The 22,741-nt window shown below is 35.0% G+C and overlaps 1 protein-coding gene across 1 annotated transcript in view; it reads right to left on the bottom strand.

The window, feature by feature from the left end:
* LOC140153122 (neuroendocrine convertase 2-like) overlaps positions 1-22,741 on the bottom strand; it is a 95,787-nt gene that overhangs the window by 47,647 nt on the left and 25,399 nt on the right. The window contains exon 2 of the mRNA XM_072175763.1: positions 5,384-5,488. Coding sequence (XP_072031864.1) covers positions 5,384-5,488 — 105 coding nt within the window. The remainder of the gene's footprint in view (positions 1-5,383; positions 5,489-22,741) is intronic.

The raw sequence follows: 22,741 nt of genomic DNA, 5'->3' as shown, positions 1-22,741 counted from the left end.
GTGCGCACCATATAAAAATTTCTTACACCTTGGTGATCCAGCGTGTCTTCGAATATCCGTAATTATTTTGACATTTGCCTCAGCTATTCCAGATATTTGAATTTTTTATAGCATGTTTTATCTAAACATCTCAGGCAATATAGAAATTTTAGAAGCGCATTTACCACACCTGAGCATTATTTTATGTTCCTTCTTCAATCAATCGGTCTACTTTGGTTAACCTTTATAAATTAACATGAGCGAATTTTCAGAGAAACGTCAACAGCAGCTAAGTAACAAAACTATATTGTTTGTTTATTGTTATATTAGGTGAAGATAACAATGTTTAAAAATATTATCTTACTCTGTTATATATACTGCGTCTGCAAATCACAGGATGTCACATTTTGTCGTATTTTGAATATTTGAATTAAAGGATAGACATTATAGGCCATTTCAAGAACATACTTAAACTACACTTATACGAAGGCCTGAAAATTAATCGGACGTATCGATTTACTACCATTTTATTGGTATTTTTGCTGATATATTTTGCTTCAACACAATTTTCAATCTCCAACTGAAGCGTGTAAGATGGCATCTCTCCCAAATCAGTTGAATGGACGGGTGCGAAGTAGGGTACAGACACTTGTATGGTCAGATCCGCTGCATGGTTACAAGGAACCTGTATCTAATAATAGGTTGTCTTATGGATCAGTATGCATGTAGCGATGTCATCACCGCCATTCAGATGACACCTTGTATACAAGTTACATTAACTGCATCAAAATACAGTCTGCAAAACAATTAAGGTACCAGTTATTTTTACTCCTGCATGTATATCCTACACAAAGGCAGATACATGCATGTCATTATTAGAACCAGACACCAATAGCTGCATCTTTTAGCTCGGATGTAAGACCTCATTCGTTAAAATCGGTTAAGAAATAAAGCCACAATGATCCAAACCCAAGGAAGATGCAAATTCAAAATTGCTGTTTGCTCTATTACATGCTATATTGATCGCGTTCTTGAACAAGAGAACTATAGCGCCGTGCTGCTCCCATTGATTAGCACACTAAAACTAGCGCCGTGCTTTTCATTGATAGTGCAACTTTTGATTTGGTTGGGTTTTAGATCGCCGTTTCTTTAATTATGAACCAATTTCAAGATGCGAGGTCTTCAGGTATTGTTGGTCGAAGCAGCCAAAATATCGATTTTCATTATCTAAATCAATATTGAAAAAGTACACTTTGATGTTTTGCAAATGTTCATTCTACAAATCATATACTTTGAAAACTTGCTGTTTGATTTCTTGCTGTTAATGAGTTATATACGTTTTACAAAAATGCTGTTGTATCAGCTCTCTTTACAACATAACTCAAGAACCACAGGACCTACAAATGTATATCTGTGATATTTGAATCCTTCTACACACTTGTTATGAAATGATCAATGCAATTTTCGCCAAAGCTCAGTCTCAAGATGCTGTGAACTACCAAGTCGCAATAGTTTAAAATAGTTGCTAACCTTAAATCATATCTAAAGGGTACAGGTATTGGCTGCTGGTTTTAATTTTAACATATTTATCTTTGTTTAGGATATACAGGGTGAACATAACTGGTATCTTAATTCTTTTGCTGTATAATGCCAATTCTTGATGATTTTCAGTGAAATTTGGAAATCTATCCTTCCAATTCATTGTTAGGCCTTTGGATATAAAGTTGATTAACCACATACGTTCTTGAAATGGCTTAAATATTCTTAATACCCTAATTCTCCTTTAACATGATGTTATTTTATGCAGCTATAGATCTGTATCAAGGCCATCTGAATTTATGGCAAAATCCTCAGCAAACGATCAGTTTGGAACAAAGATATCACCAAGGACTAGATTTCAAATAAGATCAATTTCATAATGTTTGTTAAGAACTTAATATGCGATTTAGGTAATCTGAGAATCTCAGAGATGATTGAGTTATAAATGGTCGATACTTGCTGCACTTTCATATTTCAATCCCTAGATGGAAACGGTTGTTTACCAACCAATGAAAGTTGTCGTTATATTGAACATTACGAGTCAGTTGGTTTGTCAATGTTTGAAGTACATGACACAAAATCTACACGACAATGTTGTAGAATAAAATGTGACCATGGAAAATATGGATTTATAGTTCAATCGCTCAACCGTGGATAACAAGCGATTGCATTTCTCGCTAGCCAGTTAGATGGATCGTTACTTCTTGAATCAAAAAGTACAACCCATACCATTGGTCAAAAGCTATTCATGGCCATGCAGGACATTGTCCTACCACAAGGAATATGTCTCTTTACTGGTTTTTTTCTGCTCTTCCAAATGAAAAACGAAATAAGCCTGACGCACCACGTAAGATTTTCTTTATATTCCAACAACATTGGTGAACCTGTGCGTGCATGTTTTCAACAATAGCATAGTCTAAAACTATCTCATAAAATATTTGGACCGAATTTCTTTCCTTCCACCGCTACCATATGGAACGAAGCTTTCTATATATTCTCTATCATCTTATGTTGCGTGACTAGGTTAGTTTTTTAACCAAGACATCACAATTGATCTCTAATGGGGGCCATTGGGAACAAATCCCTACCAGATATTGGCTGCTTTTACGTCATCCAGTGTATGCCTCTTAGCAGCAATCATTTCACTTCTGGTTGACTCGCGACATGGGTTGACAACCCTGCATGCATATCTGCTATATAGTCACTGGGGTATTTTCTTTTGTTTTCAACGCATTTTGTTTCTGTAGATATAAGATTCGTTTTAGAAATAAAACACGTGTGTTTTCAGGTGTTTTCTACGGCAAGGTCGTATGGAAAATCTGCAAGGCGATAGGGTTACAGATTTAGTTGCAAATATGCAAATGAGATTTCTATATTGACACTTTGGGATGGGATTGTCACCACCCATATGTTAGCTTCTAATCAATATGGCAATAAGATGTTCTTCTACATGTATTTCAATGACATTGGTGAGCCTGTGCGCACATGTCTGCAACAATAGCATAGTCTAAAACTATCTCATAGAATATTTGGAGACCGAATTTATGTCCTTCCACCGCTACCATATGGAACGAAGCTTTCTATATATTCTCTATCATCTTATGCTGCGTGACTAGGTTAGTTTTTTAACCAAGACATCACAATTGATCTCTAATGGGGGCCATTGGGAACACTAGTGAATCCCTACCAGATATTGGCTGTTTTACGTCATCCAGTGTATGCCTCTTAGCAGCAATTATTTCACTCCTGGTTGACTCGCGACATGGGTTGATAACCCTGCATGCATATCTGCTATATAGTCACTGGGGTATTTTCTCTTGTTTCTGTAGATATAAGATTCGTTTCAGAAATAAAACACGTGTGTTTTCGGGTGTTTTCTACGGCAAGGTCGTATGAAAAGTCTGCAAGGCGACAGGGCGACAAATATGTTGCAAATATGCAAATGAGATTTCTATATTGACAATTTGAGATGGGATTTTTCACCACCCATATGTTAGCTTCTAATCAATATGGCAATATTATTTTCTTGGCCATGCAAATGTGTCATACAACAAGACATGTGTATCAGTTGACTTTTCACGTTAAATCATGTTAATTTCAATTTGGCTCAAATTTAAGTTATAATTATCTGAATATTTATATAATAATATACATACAAAATTGTGAAATAGTTGTGCTCCTCGGAAAAAGGTAAATCTTATAGAGTCTTCATTCAACCTATGAAGGTTTTTCAGGTTTGTGCGCGCATGTTTCAACAATGTCATGGTCTAAAACTATCTCATAGAATATTCTAACCGAATTTCTGTCCTTCCATCGCTACCATATGGAACAAAGCTTTCTATATATTCTCTATCATCTTATGCTGCGTGACTAGGTTAGTTTTTTAACCAAGACATCACAATTGATCTCTAATGGGGGCCATTGGGAACAAATCCCTACCAGATATTGGCTGCTTTTACGTCATCCAGTGTATGCCTCTTAGCAGCAATTATTTCACTTCTGGTTGACTCGCGACATGGGTTGACAACCCTGCATGCATATCTGCTATATAGTCACTGGGGTATTTTCTTTTGTTTCTGTAGATATAAGATTCGTTTCAGAAATTAAAAACGTGTGTTTTCGGGTGTTTTCTACGGCAAGGTCGTATGTAAAGTCTGCAAGGCGATAGGGCGACAAATATGTTGCAAATATGCAAATGAGATTTCTATATTGACACTTTGAGATGGGATTTTTCACCACCCATATGTTAGCTTCTAATCAATATGGCAATATTATTTTCTTGGCCATGCAAATGTGTCGTACAACAAGACATGTGTATCAGTTGACTTTTCACGTTAAATGATTCTAAATCCTGTTAATTTCAATTTGGCTCAAATTTAAGTTATAATTATCTGAATAATTATATAATAGTATACATGGAGACATGTTTTTATTGAAAAAAAAAAAAAAAGGTAAATCTTATAGAGTCTTCATTCGACCTATGTAGGTTTCTCAAATTTAAAAGATGCAACATCACACAAAAAAATCTCTTAGCTAAAGGCATTTCAGCGGTGTAGCTTTCTCATCTTAGTGTCTGGTATCGCCGTGCAAATTAAATACTTAGCCGGCTTAAAACTGGTGATAAGCCACAATGATGTCTCTCAGGAATTCTTGTTCCAGACATTGGGCGAGATGTTTTTGGAATGTAAATGATTACGTCGTCATGTGTTTATGTTTCTGCATTTTATAATTCATTAAGAAGAGTATTATCTGTATTTCAAATAATGGTAAAGTAGGTTTTCTTTATACGTCTTGTGAGCTAGTACAAGTCAACTTATATTGCTGATTACCAAATTGGAATCCCTTATGAAAGATATGGCCTTAATCTTCCGCATATCGTCAGCCTGCTACGCTAATTGCCTAAGTCATTTTTGCAATTTTGAGAACAAAGTACAAAATATGGTTCAAACATGCATTTAAACATATTTATTCACTAATCTTTGCACAAGAACAAATGATAATGATACAAATGAAAGGGAATAATCTGAAATAATTAGAGTGATTACGTAACTGACGCATACTTGAACCACATTTTGTTCTTTGTTCTCAAATGTACAAAAAATGACTTGGGCAGTTAGCGTAGCAGGCTGACGATAAGGGATGTAGATTAAAAATGGAGTCGCCCATTCTGGAATTCACACTCCCTGTGTGGACGATGAGATCATGTCTTCCGTAGGGGGTGTAAAGATTCCAACCGAAACAGCCCAATTATGGAACTAAATATGACACCATTTAATGATATATATCACATTCAAGACACATTATGCAAAGAAATACGATGAGCACATCAGTAAACAGATAAAGCATGAAATAATTAGAGTCTTACCGATGGTTCGGATTCGAGGGTGGAATGTTCAACACTACGTCGTTTTCTGCTGTGTGCGGGGCCTTCTTTGTGTACAAAATGGTGGAGATTGTCTTGGTCTAGAACCTGTAATCAGACAACAAAAAAAGGAACGACAAATCTATGTTAATTCTCTTAATCTCCCCACATTTATTCTGGAAAAAAAAGCATTTACATTAGATACACATTCATCTCCAGTGTCAGTACTGTTGATATTGCTATGTCTAGTCACACACGGTAGTTTTGATTTCAAATAATATAACGGCAATTATTATTGACGCCAAAAAAATGAAAGTGCATCTTTTTCAAGTACAACAAATGTTAAATTTGAGAAGCAACGGGCAGTTTGTGTAAATATCCCGTCTCCGTTCGGGTGAAGGTGCTATTAAATTTCCCTTCGTTGAAAAGCTAAACGCATTTACATTTACTAACTAAATAGTGCGAGTTACCGTTTTATAGAGGCGACATTCAAGCCATTTGGCAATCGAGCCACTTGATATTCTGTTAGAGCCAGCAGTATGTTTCTACTATATTTATAAATACGTGTTTATAAATACGCACGTGGCCACCTCCGTGCTGCCATAACAGCTTGTAGACAGTAAGTGTCGAAGTGACCTTCTACATAGCGGGTGGTCTTCCTGTACATTTGAATGTAAAGGCGGTAAACAACGCGAGTCTTTGCAGCAAAATTGTTAATTGTCTATTTTGTTCAACTGTGTGATTATATTGTAAACGTTTCCGTCGATTAATATTTTTTTCCGTCGGCAAATACTTTCACAATGTTGTGTTTTAATAACATATTACAAATTAGGAATCCCTCCATGTGTAATAATTTCGCTATTCAATTAATACTTAAATTTGATGATATTTAACTATTAAAGAGTTCCTATCCTTTTCAAAGGCATGAGGATTTGGTCACCCTTGCTGGTCTTGGTATGTCATGCCCATGGGTCACGTGCGTATTTATAAATAGGGCCTATAGCCGAAGGTAGCTGACCAGTGACGACATAAATTAGCACAGGGAGGGAAATGGAAATGGAAAACATGCACCCCGCAATCAATTTGTAATGTAGAGAGTTCGATTTGTTTCTTCCACTGGAGATTGAACTCTGGACCTTTTGGTGAGAGTCAATATCAAAATGTGTCCCTCTTAATAATGTTTGCTTGACCACGTCTAATGAAAGGGAGGGGTAGATGTAACACCTCCCCCTCCGGAATTGGTGTCATGTCGCCGTAAAACGCTCAAACCGCCAAAAGGCTCAATGCAATTGTGCAACTATCCTTTGTGCTCAGATAGAGAAACTATTTTGGCGCTGTATGGTAACCGCCTTACCTAGGGCAGGGTATGCCATCCAAAGCTATTCAACTTGGAAATCATTGTTGGGTGACGTTTTTATAATTTTGTTGTTCAAATAATATTCAACAAATGTGGATTTTATGGCATCGATCAAAGCTCAACATTATGAAATACATGATTGATGAAAAGGTGGGTTAAAACGAAGGTAAATTCTACAACGTTGAGCAGGATTTTTTGCCCAACAGTTGATAGGGATGAATATTTCCACAACGTTGGGCAAAATTTCGACCAACCCTTTTGCATTGTATTTCCCCCTGTTTCTTTACATTACATATTCGGCAATGTAATTTGTTGACTTCGTAATATCGTAGTTTAAAGGTACAGAATGAAACAACCGATGTGGAAATCAGAATATAAACTGACCAGTTAGACATATAGATACCAGTAATACAGTCCAACTAGTTCATTACATATTGGATGGCCCAGTGGAAATCGAAAGATTGCATGATTTGCAAGATAATCCAAGGTGAAATAAACCAACTCATGTTACTGATGAAGTCTGGTGGTTCCAGACGCAACGTAGCAAAAGTTGCAAAAAGTAAGTGCCAGTATTAGATTTAATTCCAAAACTCAACTCATGTTACTGTTTGGCTATTGTCTGGCCTGCTGTCTGTTGTTTTCCTGGGAAACAAGTATTTCCAATTTGGGCCTTTAAAATCAAAAGCTATGATTACATTGCCTATTATGAACTAGTGTAGGATGATTTTAAGATAGAGCCCCGTATTTTGATTATTTACAAGTCAAACAATTGGTGATACGTTGTTTGATTTTAATTACTTTAAATCATATCGTCATATATTTTCAGCATTTGCATCTAAAGTTAGCTTCCTTGTCCCGGTTCCTTGCCAATGCTACAATAATTCCCAGGATTGTTTGCAAATAAAGTTTAAGCATGAAGATTATGAAATTCCCGTATGCCCGGGCCTGTGGCCCAGGCATAAAGAAATAAGCTTGGTCTCTCTTGACAGGAAGCGAAGCCGCAAAGTATACATTTGTAGCTTATTCATGTATGGGTTAGTTACTATATCGTGCCTCAAGTTGAGAGTTGAGCTTCGAATCGCGCGCATAGAAGGCTGGTTTATCCGTACGCTGGCGGCTGGCGACGCAACCACGTAAACGCACTGATTCGAATCTGTCACTGCAAAATCCAACATGGTGTTATTCTCAACTTGAGACGAGACATATTCTAAAAGAACAAACATGACATTTGTGGGTAATAGAGTAGTTTGGTATTGACGGATCTCTGAATGTCCCTTTAGTGACCTACTACATAGCTGATGGTCTTCCTGTATCATTTGAATGCAAAGGTAAACAACGCGAGACTGTGCTGCAAAATTGTATATTTTGTTTAACTTTGTGATCATATTGTAAACGTTTCCGTCGATATATATTTTAGCTTATTTTTTCAGTAGGTAAATCATTTAAAATGTTGTTTTGGATAACATATTACAAATTCGAATCCCCATGTATAATAATTTGCTATTCAATTAATACTCAAATCTGATAATATTTATCTAAAGAGTTTCTCTCCTTTTCAATGGCATGAGGATTTGGTCACGCTTGCTGGTTTGGTATGTCGTAACAATGGGTCACGTGTGTATTTATAAATACGTATTTATAAATATAGTCGAAGCAAACTGTTAATGATGAGGGTGTCTACAGTATCGTTATTAATTTGCAATCCACCCACTCGCCCAACACTAAACTATAAATTTTCTGACCAAATTTGAACGTTTGTAAATTACACTTCCCTTCTATAGGACGTATTATATGTCAGATGCATTGTATATTATATACAATTACCGTATTATTGCTATACTCATGGGTTCGTGGTGTGGTGATTTCTGTGTAATTGTGACGTACGCAATGATGGCATTGACCCATTCTTCTAAAGTTACTCTCAAATTAAATTACTATGAGAATGACTTCATGGGTATTAAGGGACCTTAAAGATCCGACGAGGACAAAAGAAAATTACAAAACTGTAAAAATTTCCAAGGTCGCTCAAGAATGTTTGATAAATCAAGGAAATATCCTTAAACCATTTACTTGTCAGAAATGTCAATAACATAAGAAAAAAGGTTAAGGCTGTGTTCGTCTTTGAGATTATATTGAGTCTCCTTGCGTCTCCCTTTGGATTTGCACGACATCCATAATGCCCGGGCATAGAAAACTAGAATATTAATCTCTCTCGACATGAAAATGCATAGCTTATGTGATGTGATCAAGCAAAATCAGTCGGAATCGGAAATATTGATTTTGAGATATAGCTAGCTAAACAAAGGAATTATTTCATTTTGTATTTTATTTTTTGGAAACTCTTTAACTGTTCATATATTTTGAAATGGTTGTCCAAATTCTCTAAGATTTCCTGCAAAATATAGCTTTACAAATGCTGTTTACAATTAATCCTGTAAGAAACTGAAAATTGAATGTCCGACTTCACACCACATACCGTATATTCATATCAAGGGTTAGTTAGTACATTACATTAGTAAATATTATAAAAATGACATGTGTAGGGAATATCAAACGGTTATAAGAGAAGGTTATAAAAGGGTTAAATAAAGGTCATGAGAACGTTTTAAAACGTTTAAAAAAACAACACTGCCACAACGTTTAACAATGTTGTCAAAATGTTATTGTAAAATATTTTGGCAAGCATTTTTTTTATATTTTTTGTCAACACTTAAATAACATTAGAATGATTTGCAGCAAGTTTTCAGCAAATTGTTATTCACACGTTTTATACCCTTTATATCGAAGGGTTAGTACAATAAAGGGATATCTACAAATTTGGGCATTTCGAGATATGCGCAAAAATGTTTGCAGATAGCCCAGATTCAAATAGCCATTTGTTGCTCTAAACACCTGAGACCCCCTGTGTTGTATACATAAACTCTATATGGAATCTTTGCAGATCGCCGGCCCTTTGTTGCATTAAACAAAATGACACTTTGCTCAGGAAGTCCGATTTTGAAATCCATGTATTTAGATACAAATGTCAATGCATATAGCCCTTTGTTGCACTAAACCCTTGATATGATCTTTACGTAACCCGACATTCGAACGTTTTCAGTATAACGTTTGTGTTTGCCCATCCCCACACCAATTAGCACTGAAACAAAATTTCTGACCAAATTTAAACATATTATGTAAATAATTATATTCCTCTTCAAATGTGTTATTCATATGCCAAGATCATGTATATTACATGTGTATTGCTATACTCATGGGTTCGTGGCGATTCCTTTGTATAAATTGTGACGTACGCAATGATGGCAATGACCCATCCTACTAGTTCCTCTTAAATTAAATATCGCATAGGAATATTAACAACGGCTTCATAGGTACTAAGTGATATTATATCAAACAAAATAACTAACACGTATCAATTTGCAATACGAACACTTCAAAATTGATGCATGTTTCTAAACTGCTAAATGCAATTTGAGTTTAAAAAAAAATGCAATTTGCATTCCAAGACATTCATTCTCTTTTATTGCCTCGATTTAATTCGTTTTTGTTTTACAACATACTCTGTTTTGAAGTGTTATATTTTCAGTAATGTAATACGATTGTTTGTGTCTAGTAGGCCTATAGGTAGTATGGTAACGTGGTGCACGACACGGGAATGTTCAGGCAAATTGCTGTGAAAACAGGTGATACGTGTAATTAAAACGACCTGTGCCTATAATTAGAAATGTGCAATTGTTTATGGTTCACCATTTTACTGAGTACCATACATGTATAAATAGTAAATACAAATAACTCTTTATGAATTATATGAATGCAGGTCCGGCCTGGGATTATAGATCAGCATTTGAAATCGCTGCTTTTATTTTAATCAAATGAAAAATAATTCTAAGATTGTATATAATCTTTCATTCATTACATCAAATTTTGATCGGCTGTTTTTCAAAATGAGCGAATATAATAAATAATAATGAATCAATAATACTGCCTTTAGATTTCAAATAGTAACTATCTTTAGTCATGTTAGTACATTTTTCAAAAGAAAAATAATCGATCAGCATGAAAATCAATGCAACTAATTAACCACACGTTTACTTGATTTTTAAACATATGGTAGTTTATAACATATGGTCTGTTCTTCAAGTCAATGATAAGAAAACAGATATTCATATTCAGATTGTCAAATCAATATAAACCTCCCTAGCGAGTGTTATCATTATAACTAAGTGCCTAGTATGACGTGTTACCTCAACTGCTCTAGCTAGCACTGCACAGGCATGCGATTTATTCGCAGAATAATGTGATATAGGCTACATTTAGCATAAATGCCGATGGGGGTCGTCATGTTTTACTCTTTTATGAAAATATCAATTTATTAAATTTTGTAACATTAATCGAATTTCTACAGTACAGCCATCTTGGTATAGTATTTTGATAACCAGTTCACCTTATGCATAGTTTATTCTCGACCTATATCTTACCATATGGTACCTCGCTGCATAATAACACCGCCATTGGTTTTACCAAATGCAACCACAATTATTGAGAAAATTATTAAGCAAGCTACAAACTTAATACCAAACACGACTACTACCTTATTAATTATGGTTTCAATTGTAGACAGGCAATTGACGTGAATTTTGGTCAAATCGTATTTTAATATGATTATTTAAATGACATAGATGGTTAATTGCTTATGCCAACATGGAAAACCTGAGTTGCGCGCGCATCGTATGGTAACTCTACTTAGTACTTGTACTTTATGTCCACGGCCACTGATTAGCAATGTCCCAGACCCGTTTCAAGCCCGTCATAATCGGAAATTGAATATTACTTAAGTTTCTTGGTAATACAATGCCTACACAAAGTTAAACAAAGAAGTAGTAAGCCTCGGAGTGGATCAAATTCAAAATTTGATCTGGTTTATGTGACCTATATGGGAATAAGCTATAGTGGTTGAATATATATATGCTCCTGTCATCAGAACTGTTTGTATGTCAATATGTTTGTTTGCTTGCATGAGTTGCGTATGTAGGGGTATGTATGGCAATCGTGATAGTAATGCGCTCTTTCATTTACCTGGTTAACCGCGCATCGTTAATTTTTGAAATATTATACGTGGGTGATTTTCAAGCCTTTATCTGAGATTTATGGTGATGATCCTCATTTGTGGGGTGCTTGTCTGATATGTATTAGTCTATGATGTATGAGATAACTTTATGGCGATGCTCATGATGTTTTGGGCTTGGGGTGTGCGGGGGGGGGTGTACATCTGTATCTATACATTCTAATTTCACACTGATCATTTTTCTGAATATCTATTTTATTTATTTTGGATCCCGTAACTTTTCGTTTGTTCAAGTTCATTTTGAATAGATATCTTATCAAAATGAGTAGTTTTCGTTTATTTGAACTAGTTTACTATTCATATCTTCATTTCATTATTTGACAAGATTATCCATTTCAATTTGAAAAGATTCTGTTAGACCCCCCTCGGAGAAGACAAACTATTCATATAATCGCATTTTTTTGGTCATTTTAAATAAGAACCTATTCATTTTTAACAAGAACCCATTTTATTTTTTAAATGGCAAGGCAACCTTATCAAATTTGATAAGTTTCTTGTCATTTTAATGAGAAATCGTTTAATGAGAAATCTGTCAATTTTGAAGAGAAATCTGTTATGTCCTCCTCCGAATAGCCATATATACTTGTCAAATTTGAATAGATTATATTCATTTGTGAGAAGTTAATTTTTAGATCTGTTAATGTGCGTATTTTTCTCTCTGTCAGAATTAATAATAACGCGCTCTTTCCACGATGAGATTGACCTATATTGTAAATTCTACATACAGTATTACATGTGTAATTATTTAAGTCTTTACACACCTGCTCACCTCTAAACAACGTTATTTCATACTCTTGTCAATATCTTTTATTTTTTATTTTTTAATGCTCAAAAAACAAAAATACAACAAAATATATATCTTTAAAGATTAAAGATTATTCATTTATGCGAGTGTCGCTTAGAAGGTGTCCACTAAAAGTCATTTTCCTACAATATATATTCAGCATTTTGTTAAAATGAGAGTATTTTAGTCATACTTTGTTGGAGTACGATTATGTTTCCACTTAAAATGAAAATACGGTTTTGTGAAGTGTCATTAAAGTGGTCAAATTCTCAGAGCTTTTTGTATTCAGATATAATGCTTATTTGATTTGCCTGAGTTTGATGTAGAAAGAACCAATATTTTAATTCCTTCCGAGGTCGTTTGATTTCCCCGACGACGGCGTCTAAAGATAGATATACAAGAGTCATCGAAATTAATATACATTTCGTGGGCATAAAAGGAAATGTCACAATATTAGGGCACAAATATTGGCATACCACGCGATTAGATCCTAATCAATATACACAAGACTTTTAAGTATAATTATGGGATATATTTTAGATATTTAAATTTTAAATTGTGATGGATTACCACAAATTACATGTATAATGAGACAAATGACGCGAGTGTATATTTTGTCGATCAAATTGAGCATGTTTAGGTCATAAATACGATGACTTTCACACAAACTAATACCGATCAATCGCATTTTAATCACGCTTTGTTTTTTCTAAAAAAAGATCTGCTAATTTTTAGTTTCTTTATTTTGTTCTTTGGTTTGTCTGTTTTAAAAGAAACCTATTTTTGACGGCACAAGCTTCAATTTAAGATCAATTTTAATATACCGTCAAACCTCGTCTACAAGCATATAGGGTGCTTCTGATGAAAGCTACATTAATCCGGGCGCCATTATGGAGTTTGAGCAAATAAATTACAGATCCAAGCATATACAAAAGAGTATTATTTTAAGACCAATCTATTTACGCTTGTTTTGAATTAGTTTAGCTTTCATCAATAACACTGTATATTCTTGTAGACGAGGTTTTACGGTATAACTGTTGCATGCAGGCTTCACATTGCAGGTAAAGATTGTATCCAGCTTCAGCACCACAGACTTATATTGAATACCTTCTCATTGTGACTGAAGTGAAGCCGAATACCTATCAAATATCAGTCTGTCTTCTTTCAGCTTCTTTCTAACTTTACATTTTTGAACAATCAGGTCTTTCAAGAGAACAAAACAACAGCAACAACAACAAAATTGCTGAACCATCCTAGTCAATTTCCCATTCTTTGGATGCTATTCCACACGATACTTAAATTAAAAAAAGGATAAAATATTATACTTGTAGGAGTACCCTTAATGCATTTTTATCGAGGCTACGGTAATACACATGCTCCCACGTCATTTTGTAGGTATCAAGAGATTTAGAGCAATGAAATATTGAGTTACGAATGTTTGGGTGACCTTTTTGAGTCCCCATTAAAATTGTACCGCGCTCGTGATATGTTAGACCTATATTATATAACTCTTTCCTGACCAGATTGCAAACTAAAACAAAATATTTCCTCAACATTGCCCTATTATTGGATAGAGAAAACCCGATAAGTCCGATATGAGCTTAGTCTATGATTTTATGTTCTAATCTCTAGAGCACATGCACAAATGAAATTAATGAAGCTGTAGAAGACTGCCTATATACATATCAAAGACAATTCCATTCGCTGATCAAAGATGTATTTGCTCTGGTCAAAACAAGTCAGTAGGGAATTATGAAACAAATAAGTAAGGTTATTTAAATTCAGTTTGCATCCTTTATGTAAACTAATTACATTCAGTTATAAATTATGAAAAAAATATAATATGTCATTACGTAAATTAAAACGTAAGACTCTGTAAACGGCTGTAATGTCGGATTTCTTCGTAAATAATACAATACATGTTTGATGTAAAATAAAGAATAGTAAGCCTCGGTGCGGATCAAATTCAAAATTTAAGCTGTGTGACCCTCGGGGTGTGACACATATGGGACGTTTTAGTGTTGAATACACTATAATTTCAATCATTGTTTGCTTGGATATATGTGTAATGTAATTTATGTAGGCGTGTGTATTGATATTTGGTATCTATATATCTGCCAATCTTGACAGCAGCGTGCTCTTTTCGTTACAAGGTTAACCGCGTATAATAGATTTGGCAACATTACATGTGTGATTTGTCAAGTCTTTATCCGGGATTTTTTTGTAATAATTAGTGGTCGGGGATGTTTGCTTGTCTGTATCGGTATTAAAGTACTACTACACGTAGTCTGTCTGCCAAATTCGATATACGTGTTCTTCGTTATCCCTGGTTTTTTACAAGGTTAAACGTGACGGTATCATAAATTTTGCGAATCATGTTAATCGAGGAGTACGACTATACTTCCACTTAAGAGAATTTCTGTGAAGTGTCAAAACAATTATCATAAAAGTGGTCAAAATCTCAGAGCTGTTGAGGGATGCTCAATTGGCAGTCGACCGCTGGTTTCAGGCGGTTCCGACCGGTTGAAGCCGGTTTCTACTGATCTAAACAATGAAATGTGGTTCAACCGTCGGTAACCGCCGGTCAACCGGGGGTCGAGTTTAAGTCATCTTCATATAGACTTAATTATTATAACTTCCGAATACATCCGATATTATCGTGGCACTGTTATTGGCGTTATCATCCTCTCGGAGAGCATTTACATGTTTAGCTCGATCCATGTAGCATCATAGAACACATCTACACTGTCAGACTGAATCAAAAACAACAATGACCTTTTTAAATAACAATGTTTGCATATTTTATGAAACTGTGATGAGATTAACACAAATTGTATGAAGACAAGTTACGCACATTTATTATACATTTTTTGTCAATCAAATTTAGGTTAAACATGCATTTCTAGTTTGTTTGCTTGTTGGTGATGAGTTGTTTAGTTCGTTTAGTTTAATAAAACGCTATTTTGAGGCACAAGCTTCAAGAGCAATTTCTATCAGATTTGTGGCTTCATCACAGTTAAAGGCTTTACCGTTTTAACCAGCTTCAGCCCTGCAAGATATTACAAGTACCACATCATTGTGTGTCAATGAAGCTGAGTACCTATCAAATATCTTTCAATATGTTTTCTTCCTCAATAAATATTTTTGAACAAAAATAACACCAGTCTTTTAAGAGAATAAAAGCGCCGGTAACCATGCATCCATCGACAATTTCCTATTGTGTGGCTGTTATTTCACGTGGAGCTTACATAAAAGGGAAAAAATAGGAGTAACCATTAATGCATTTAACCGAGGCTACGGTATAGTATACATGCTCCCACGTCGCATTTTAGGTATCGGGAGATTTATAGGAATGATATATTGAGTTAAGAATGTTTGGGTGACCTTTTTGAGTCCCCATTAAAATTTCCTGACCGGATTGCGAACCAAAACATAATATTTCTTCCATTGCCCTGTATTATTAGATAGAGAAAACTAGATATGTCTGATATCAGTCTATTTTGGTACATTGGGCTATTCCGTTTAAAATCCACACTACCTCTGTGAAAGATTTAGCTAAAGTCTGCCACAGAGGGAGTATCAATTTTGCATAGAATATACAATTGGGTAACTTCCATTTAAAATACTTACTCCAGTTGTGAAAGATATAGGTAAAGCCATAATACAGGAGGAGTATGAGTGCCAAAATTATTAACTCTGGCCAATTACATTTGAAAAACATACTCCCCCTGTGGAAGATATTTCCAAAATCTTACACAGGGGTGGTGTGGATTTCAACTGGAATAGCCAATTTAATTCTCAGCGCACTTGCGAAAATTAAATAACTGGTAATTCGTAAACGACTGCATATCAGAGACTATTCTATTATCTGATCAAAATAGGTTAGTAGACAAATTAAATATATAAACAATTAAGTAAAATAATATAAATTATTCATTGCATGATTGTTGGTTCCTTTATGCATTCAACTACTGACTTTCAGTTATTAATAAATTATAAAACAATATCAAATGTCATACGTATATTAAAGACTAAATAGAAGGCTTTGTAAACTGCTGTTATCTCGAATTTCAAAAGCTTATCACATTTGCTTATAATTTTCATTCTCCATTATTTCCCTGTTCTTCGTTTGCCAAACCAAAGATTTTTAAAGCCTGTTTAAGTCTGTCAGTCTTATGCAAAGATTAAGGAAAGGCAATTTACGCGCGAAAAGATAAAAATAATGCCTATACAATATTGTTATGATCGTGATTCATTGCACAAACAAATTTATTATGCGTTCTTGGCAAAACAAAATTGCCGATAAAATTACCAGAACCCAGCACTAATACAAGGCTCTGTTTTATCTGTATTCAAAGCGTTCAAATCCGTGATGAATATTCATCTAAGGTGGTTTTAGTCGTGACTTGTTTACCTAAATTACGCTTGATATCAAGAGTCTGTAGAAATATTTTGATATTTTCTCTAGATCAGCACAAGCTATAAAACAAACCCCTGTATATTCACACCTTGTTCTGTTTTGATATGAAAAAGTACCTTGAGAAATAGAATCAAATGAATACTGTAATACATGTATAAAATCTAGCTATATTCATGTATCTATCAAGTACATCGATCATTTACGCAGCTACCCCCTTCCATGATATTTCTTTTGAAGAAAAATTCAAAGGAGGTGTGTTTTGAAACGTGTTACGACTAACCAAGAGCCGGAGCTAGCCGGAACCTTACCGCATAAAGAATGACAAGAATACTATCTCCGGCATGAGCATTGTATGTCAGCTTCGGCGTTTTCTTTGACCACGCTGAATAATGCTTGCTCTTTGAGCTCACAGGATATTCTGCGTAACTCTTATCTAAAATTTATATAAATTTTCATCATGAGTAGGCCTATTATGTAAACTATTATTAGATGCCTTTAGAAATGTCTCACTCTTTAAGAAAAAAAAAAGATTTTTGTTGTGATTTCTTAATGATAGGCTACATGAGTTTCTTCATAACTCCTATCAACCATCTTTGTTTTATTGGCATTGTATTTTGTTATGTCAACCGAGGCTACGGTAGTATACATGCTCCCTCGTCGCATTTTAGGTATCGGGAGATTTATATGAATGAAATATTGAGTTAAGAATGTTTGTGTGACCTTTTTGAGTCCCCATTAAAACTGCTTTGCGCTCGTGATAATGTAAAACCTATTATATGTCACTATTTCCTGACGAGATTGCGAACTAAAACACAATATTTCCTCCATTGCCATTTGTTATTGGGTAGAGAAAACCAGATATGTCCGATATCAGGAACAATCTGTCGTTATATGCTTTAATTGTCAGCGCATAATTATATATGCATGCCAAATGGAATATCTGTTAACGTATAAGACTACGATTAAAATAGGTTAGTAGCGTTCATCTATAAACGAATAAATAAAGTAATACAAGTTATAAAGTTTGCATTAATAAATTATGAAACATCAAATGTCAAATGAAAAGGCTTTGTAAACGGTTGTAATGTCGGATTTCAAAGGCTTATTACGTTTACCTAATTCATTATCCATAGCTTCCATATTCTTCGAATGCTATAAAAAGGTGTCTAAGTTAGTTCTTTTTACTCATGAGCTAGGATAAGTTGAAAGCATGTTTAAATTACCTTATGAAAAGATTAATTAAAAGGCAATTTCTGATATTGCGCACAAAATTAAGATTAAGAATTCATACACATTTATTGTATCGTGATTCACTGCGCCACACATCTGGTGCGCTATTGATCAAAACTGCCGGTAAAATTACCATAAGCCAACTCCAATATAATATCGCCCGTTTATCTACACTAAGCCAAAAAAGAAACTTATAATTTTTCACAAGGTTATATCTTAAAATCCTGTCCATCAAAATTAACCAAAATTCAGGATTGCCTCAATACTCTACTCTAAAGCAGTTATCCAATTGACACAACAGCAAAAATGCACTGATATGGAACAGCTTCCTGGACCACATTCTCAGCCCAATAATTGGCACCCAGGCCAGCAAAAGATATCTGTGAAAATCGTTGAACAGATGATAATTTACAAAACGGTGCTGCTTTCTGCTTTTCACGCGCGCACTTTCTTTAAGAAACAGGTCTTGTTCCACACTATTCCACTTACCCTTCGGGAATTGTCATCTGTGCAAGGACCTTGTTCAACGATTCTCACAAATTTCTTTTGCTGGGTGCCAGTTATTGGGCTGTGAACAACTTGTGAATGTGATCCAGGAAGCTGTTCCATATCAATGTATTTTGCTGTTGTGTCATTTGGACAACTGCTTGGTTACTGACATGTGTTTAGAGTAGAGTATTGAGGCAATCTTGTGTGTAATTTTGGTTACTTTTGATGGACAGGATTTAAAGATATGACCTTGCGAAAAATTATAACTTTAATTTTTGGCTTAGTGTATATTTAGATTTTGATGTTTTCTCTAGATCAGCTCAACCTGTAGATAAAATAATAATCACACCTTTATCGTAAATTAAATCACGGAATACCACACAATTCATATAATGGCCAAAATAAATAATACACGTACAAATGTAAAATCTACAGCTATATTCAGCGATTCTATAGATACCGGTACCTTCTTCCTTGATATTTCAACTGCTTAGTGTCAGAAGTGGGTAAGTGCAATAGCTGCCATGTGTATCTGCCATGTGTATATGAGTACAATATATTGTGTGGAAATTGTCGAATGTTCACAGGGCAGCTATTGTACTTACCCACTTCTGGCACTGAGCAGTCGATTCAAAAAGTACAAATGAGGTGGGTGTTTTGAAATATTGTTACGACGAACTAAGAGCCGGAACCTTACTGGATAAAGAGTGACAAGAATATCTCCGGCATGACCATTGTACAGCTTTGGCGTTTTCTTTTGACCACGCTGAATAGTGCTCGCTCTTTGAGGTCGCAGGATACTCTGTGTTGTCTACGTATGCTTGTCTATCAGAAATATACTAAACTGTATGTGCCCAGAAATGGCTCAATCTTTAAAAAAAAACCGTTTTGTGATTTCTTAGGATTGGAGATTTTAATCAAACAAGAAAACAAGGAAACTTAAGCTTTATACAATACACTAAGCCAAAAGAGAAACTTATACTTGTTCACAAGGTCACATCTTAAAATCCTGTCCATCAAAAATAACCAAAATTACACACATGATTACTTCAATACTCTACTCTCAACACATGTCAGTAACCAAGTAGTTGTCCAACTGATACAACGGCAAAATGCACGGACACGGAACAGCTTCCCGGACCACATTCACAGGCGAATAATTGGCACCCAGCAAAAGATATCTGTGAGAATGCGTACGAGATTCATACACAGGTGACAATTTCCAAAGAGTAAGTGGAATAGTGTGGAACGGGGCTGCTTCTGCTTTTCACACACTTTCTTCAAGAAACAGGTCTTGTTCCACACTATTCTACCTACTCACAGATTTCTTGTGTTGAGTGCCAATTATTCGCCTGTGAATGTGGTCCAGGAAGCTGTTCCATGTCAGTGCATTTTGCTGTTGTGTCAGTTGGACAACTGCTTGGTTACTGACATGAGTTTAGAGTAGGGTATTAAAGTAATCCTATGTGTAATTTTGATTTATTTTGATGGACATGATTTTAAGATATGACCTTGTCAAAAAAGTATAAGTTTCTCTGTTGGTTTAGTGTACTTATAGATAGGTTACCGTATGGTGGTTTCTCAGATGTATGTATAATTTGGGATTTTCCAGTAGGTTCTGTAATCCTTGTTCGAAGGCTATTTCACCCACAACTCAAATACGTGATTAACACTGTGAGAGAAAGATTTATTTAACCCTACAGCAGCCAAGATGCGTATTTTCAACCTTTCATACCCCTATATTATATTTATATAATAATATCATAAGATTGGCAATTCATCTTATACTAAAACGATCAAATTACTCAGAAAGGATGGTATCTGATGGATCAGAAACGTGACTAAAATAAAATGCTGAAGAATCTGATACGAAAATATTTCAAAATAAAACGTTAAAACAATATTTTAAATCTTATTCCGTTATTACGAATAGCTCATTCCTTCTCTTGTTAAACTTGTGATTGAAAAATATATCAATTTTAAAATACGGATCATATATAAAAGACGCTTAATTCGGCAATTATTAATAAAGTATCGAAAATCTTATTCTGCTGCGGAATAATGCAATGTTTTGATAGCAATTCTAAGATTGATTTAATTTGCACGCAAGAAACATTCGGCTTGGCTTAAATCCCATCGTCAAATACATCAAAACGAGAATCTTTGCATTTATATTGGGGTTAATACCATGAATACGAAAGATAGATTTCTCATGTTAGATCGATAATATATATGATAAAAAGACATCAATTTCACCTGGCATTCAGCGAATCTGTGCGTGTTATCAGATGACTATCATGTGAATGTAAGATTTGTCAAATGCATGTTTAGTTTATCGCGTCAAATCTGTGCTGCATCGATCGGACATAGTGATGTCCCGATATTTCACGAAAGGTTTATTTTTTATCATAAAATGTCTACAAAAATACTATGATCATATCAGTATGGTCGACTGCAGATCCAGAGGATGATTTAAGGAAGCCCCATCATGCACTGCAAACGTGTTATCACTAGAGTTTCAACTGCCACTTTACTTTTCAAATCCCATTGAATTCTGTGCAAAAGATGTTGTTTAAGAATTGTGCGTGTGTCATTATTACTTGGTCGATTTCAGAACAAAAGTGATGTATGCATAAAGGATAATTCACACCTTCTGTAGGTAACATAAAATGTGAAATCGACTAGCATTTTGAATGCGTTTTTATTGTAAATATATCAGTCCAAATTCAAATTTAACCATGCCCGTCAATGCAATGTGCGAGCAGTGGTGTCATGTTCACTCACACAGCTGTGCTAACCGCAAGTCAACACAGTGGCGTGGGGGGAGTGCTTAAATCATCCTCTGCTGCAGATCCGTCGGATAACGTTTTTTCAATGGGAAATGAACTTTGCTGCTTGGATGATGTCACGATGAGGTTAGCATTTATTCCGTATTGAAAAGCGTGTTCCGACGGATCTGTACTCGACCGGTCTCTATAGACGAATGTAAGCGTCAATTGTCTAATAAAACAGTCACATTCAAATTGTGTTATTTCAAAATGAAGTCCCCCATTTAGGTAATCCCATTTGAAATCACACACCCGGTGTAGAAGATTAAGGTCATGTCATCCATAGGGGGTGTGTGGATTTCAACTGGAATAGCCCTATATAACCTGATTGAAGCATTGACCCGTACGAGAAATCGGGGAGCTGATCCTTGCTGCAATGGTTTATTGCCGTGTGTATAGGGTGTGCGCTTCTTATAGCTGCGAATTCCTGATTGTTGCTAAATGGTTTGTGGTGTGTCTTGGGACACTGATAGTCAGCGAATTCCTGTAACATTGTATACATTCTCGGTGTAAAGTGTGCTGAGGCTTATATATTTATGTAAATCGGTTGGGGTTTTTTTTTGGAGGGAGGTGAAAGGGGTGGAATAATCCCAGCATCCCATCTGTGTTTAATATTAAATGGCAGATCAAAAGCTATAGTATAGTAGCAGGTGTAAGGATTGCACGTTCTTACTGCCACCTGCACAGATTTATTGACGTTATAACAGATTACCTACTTCGAAGGCTTCCTGTCAAACAAGATATGACAAGAACAAGAGGACAGTAATTAATGTAAATTGCTGCTTTTGTTTCTCATAAGTGGTAATTATGATGCGTGGGAAATACCATAAAGTAAACAAAAACAAAAAATTGAAAGAACGTGTAGAAATCAAGGACAAAAATAATAAGGTATTACTTATTTGCAAATGAATAAACATGTATCATTAGCAAAATGCAAAAGTTACTGACATTGTCGGAAACTAAATTAATTTTCTCCCGCAATTTCAACTTTCAAACTAGATGTGAAGAGCAAGTTGTATACACTGTAAATAATTATTACTCAACTGATGATTAAAAATGGAACAGAGCAACAAAAAATGAATTGAACTCAATATTGATTAAATTGTACTCATATTGAGTAAAAATATT

The sequence above is a fragment of the Amphiura filiformis genome, chromosome 5 (assembly GCF_039555335.1).
Source record: "Amphiura filiformis chromosome 5, Afil_fr2py, whole genome shotgun sequence".
In the NCBI taxonomy this organism is placed as follows: Eukaryota; Metazoa; Echinodermata; class Ophiuroidea; order Amphilepidida; family Amphiuridae; genus Amphiura; species Amphiura filiformis.
This window is presented reverse-complemented; position numbering and strand designations above follow the sequence as displayed.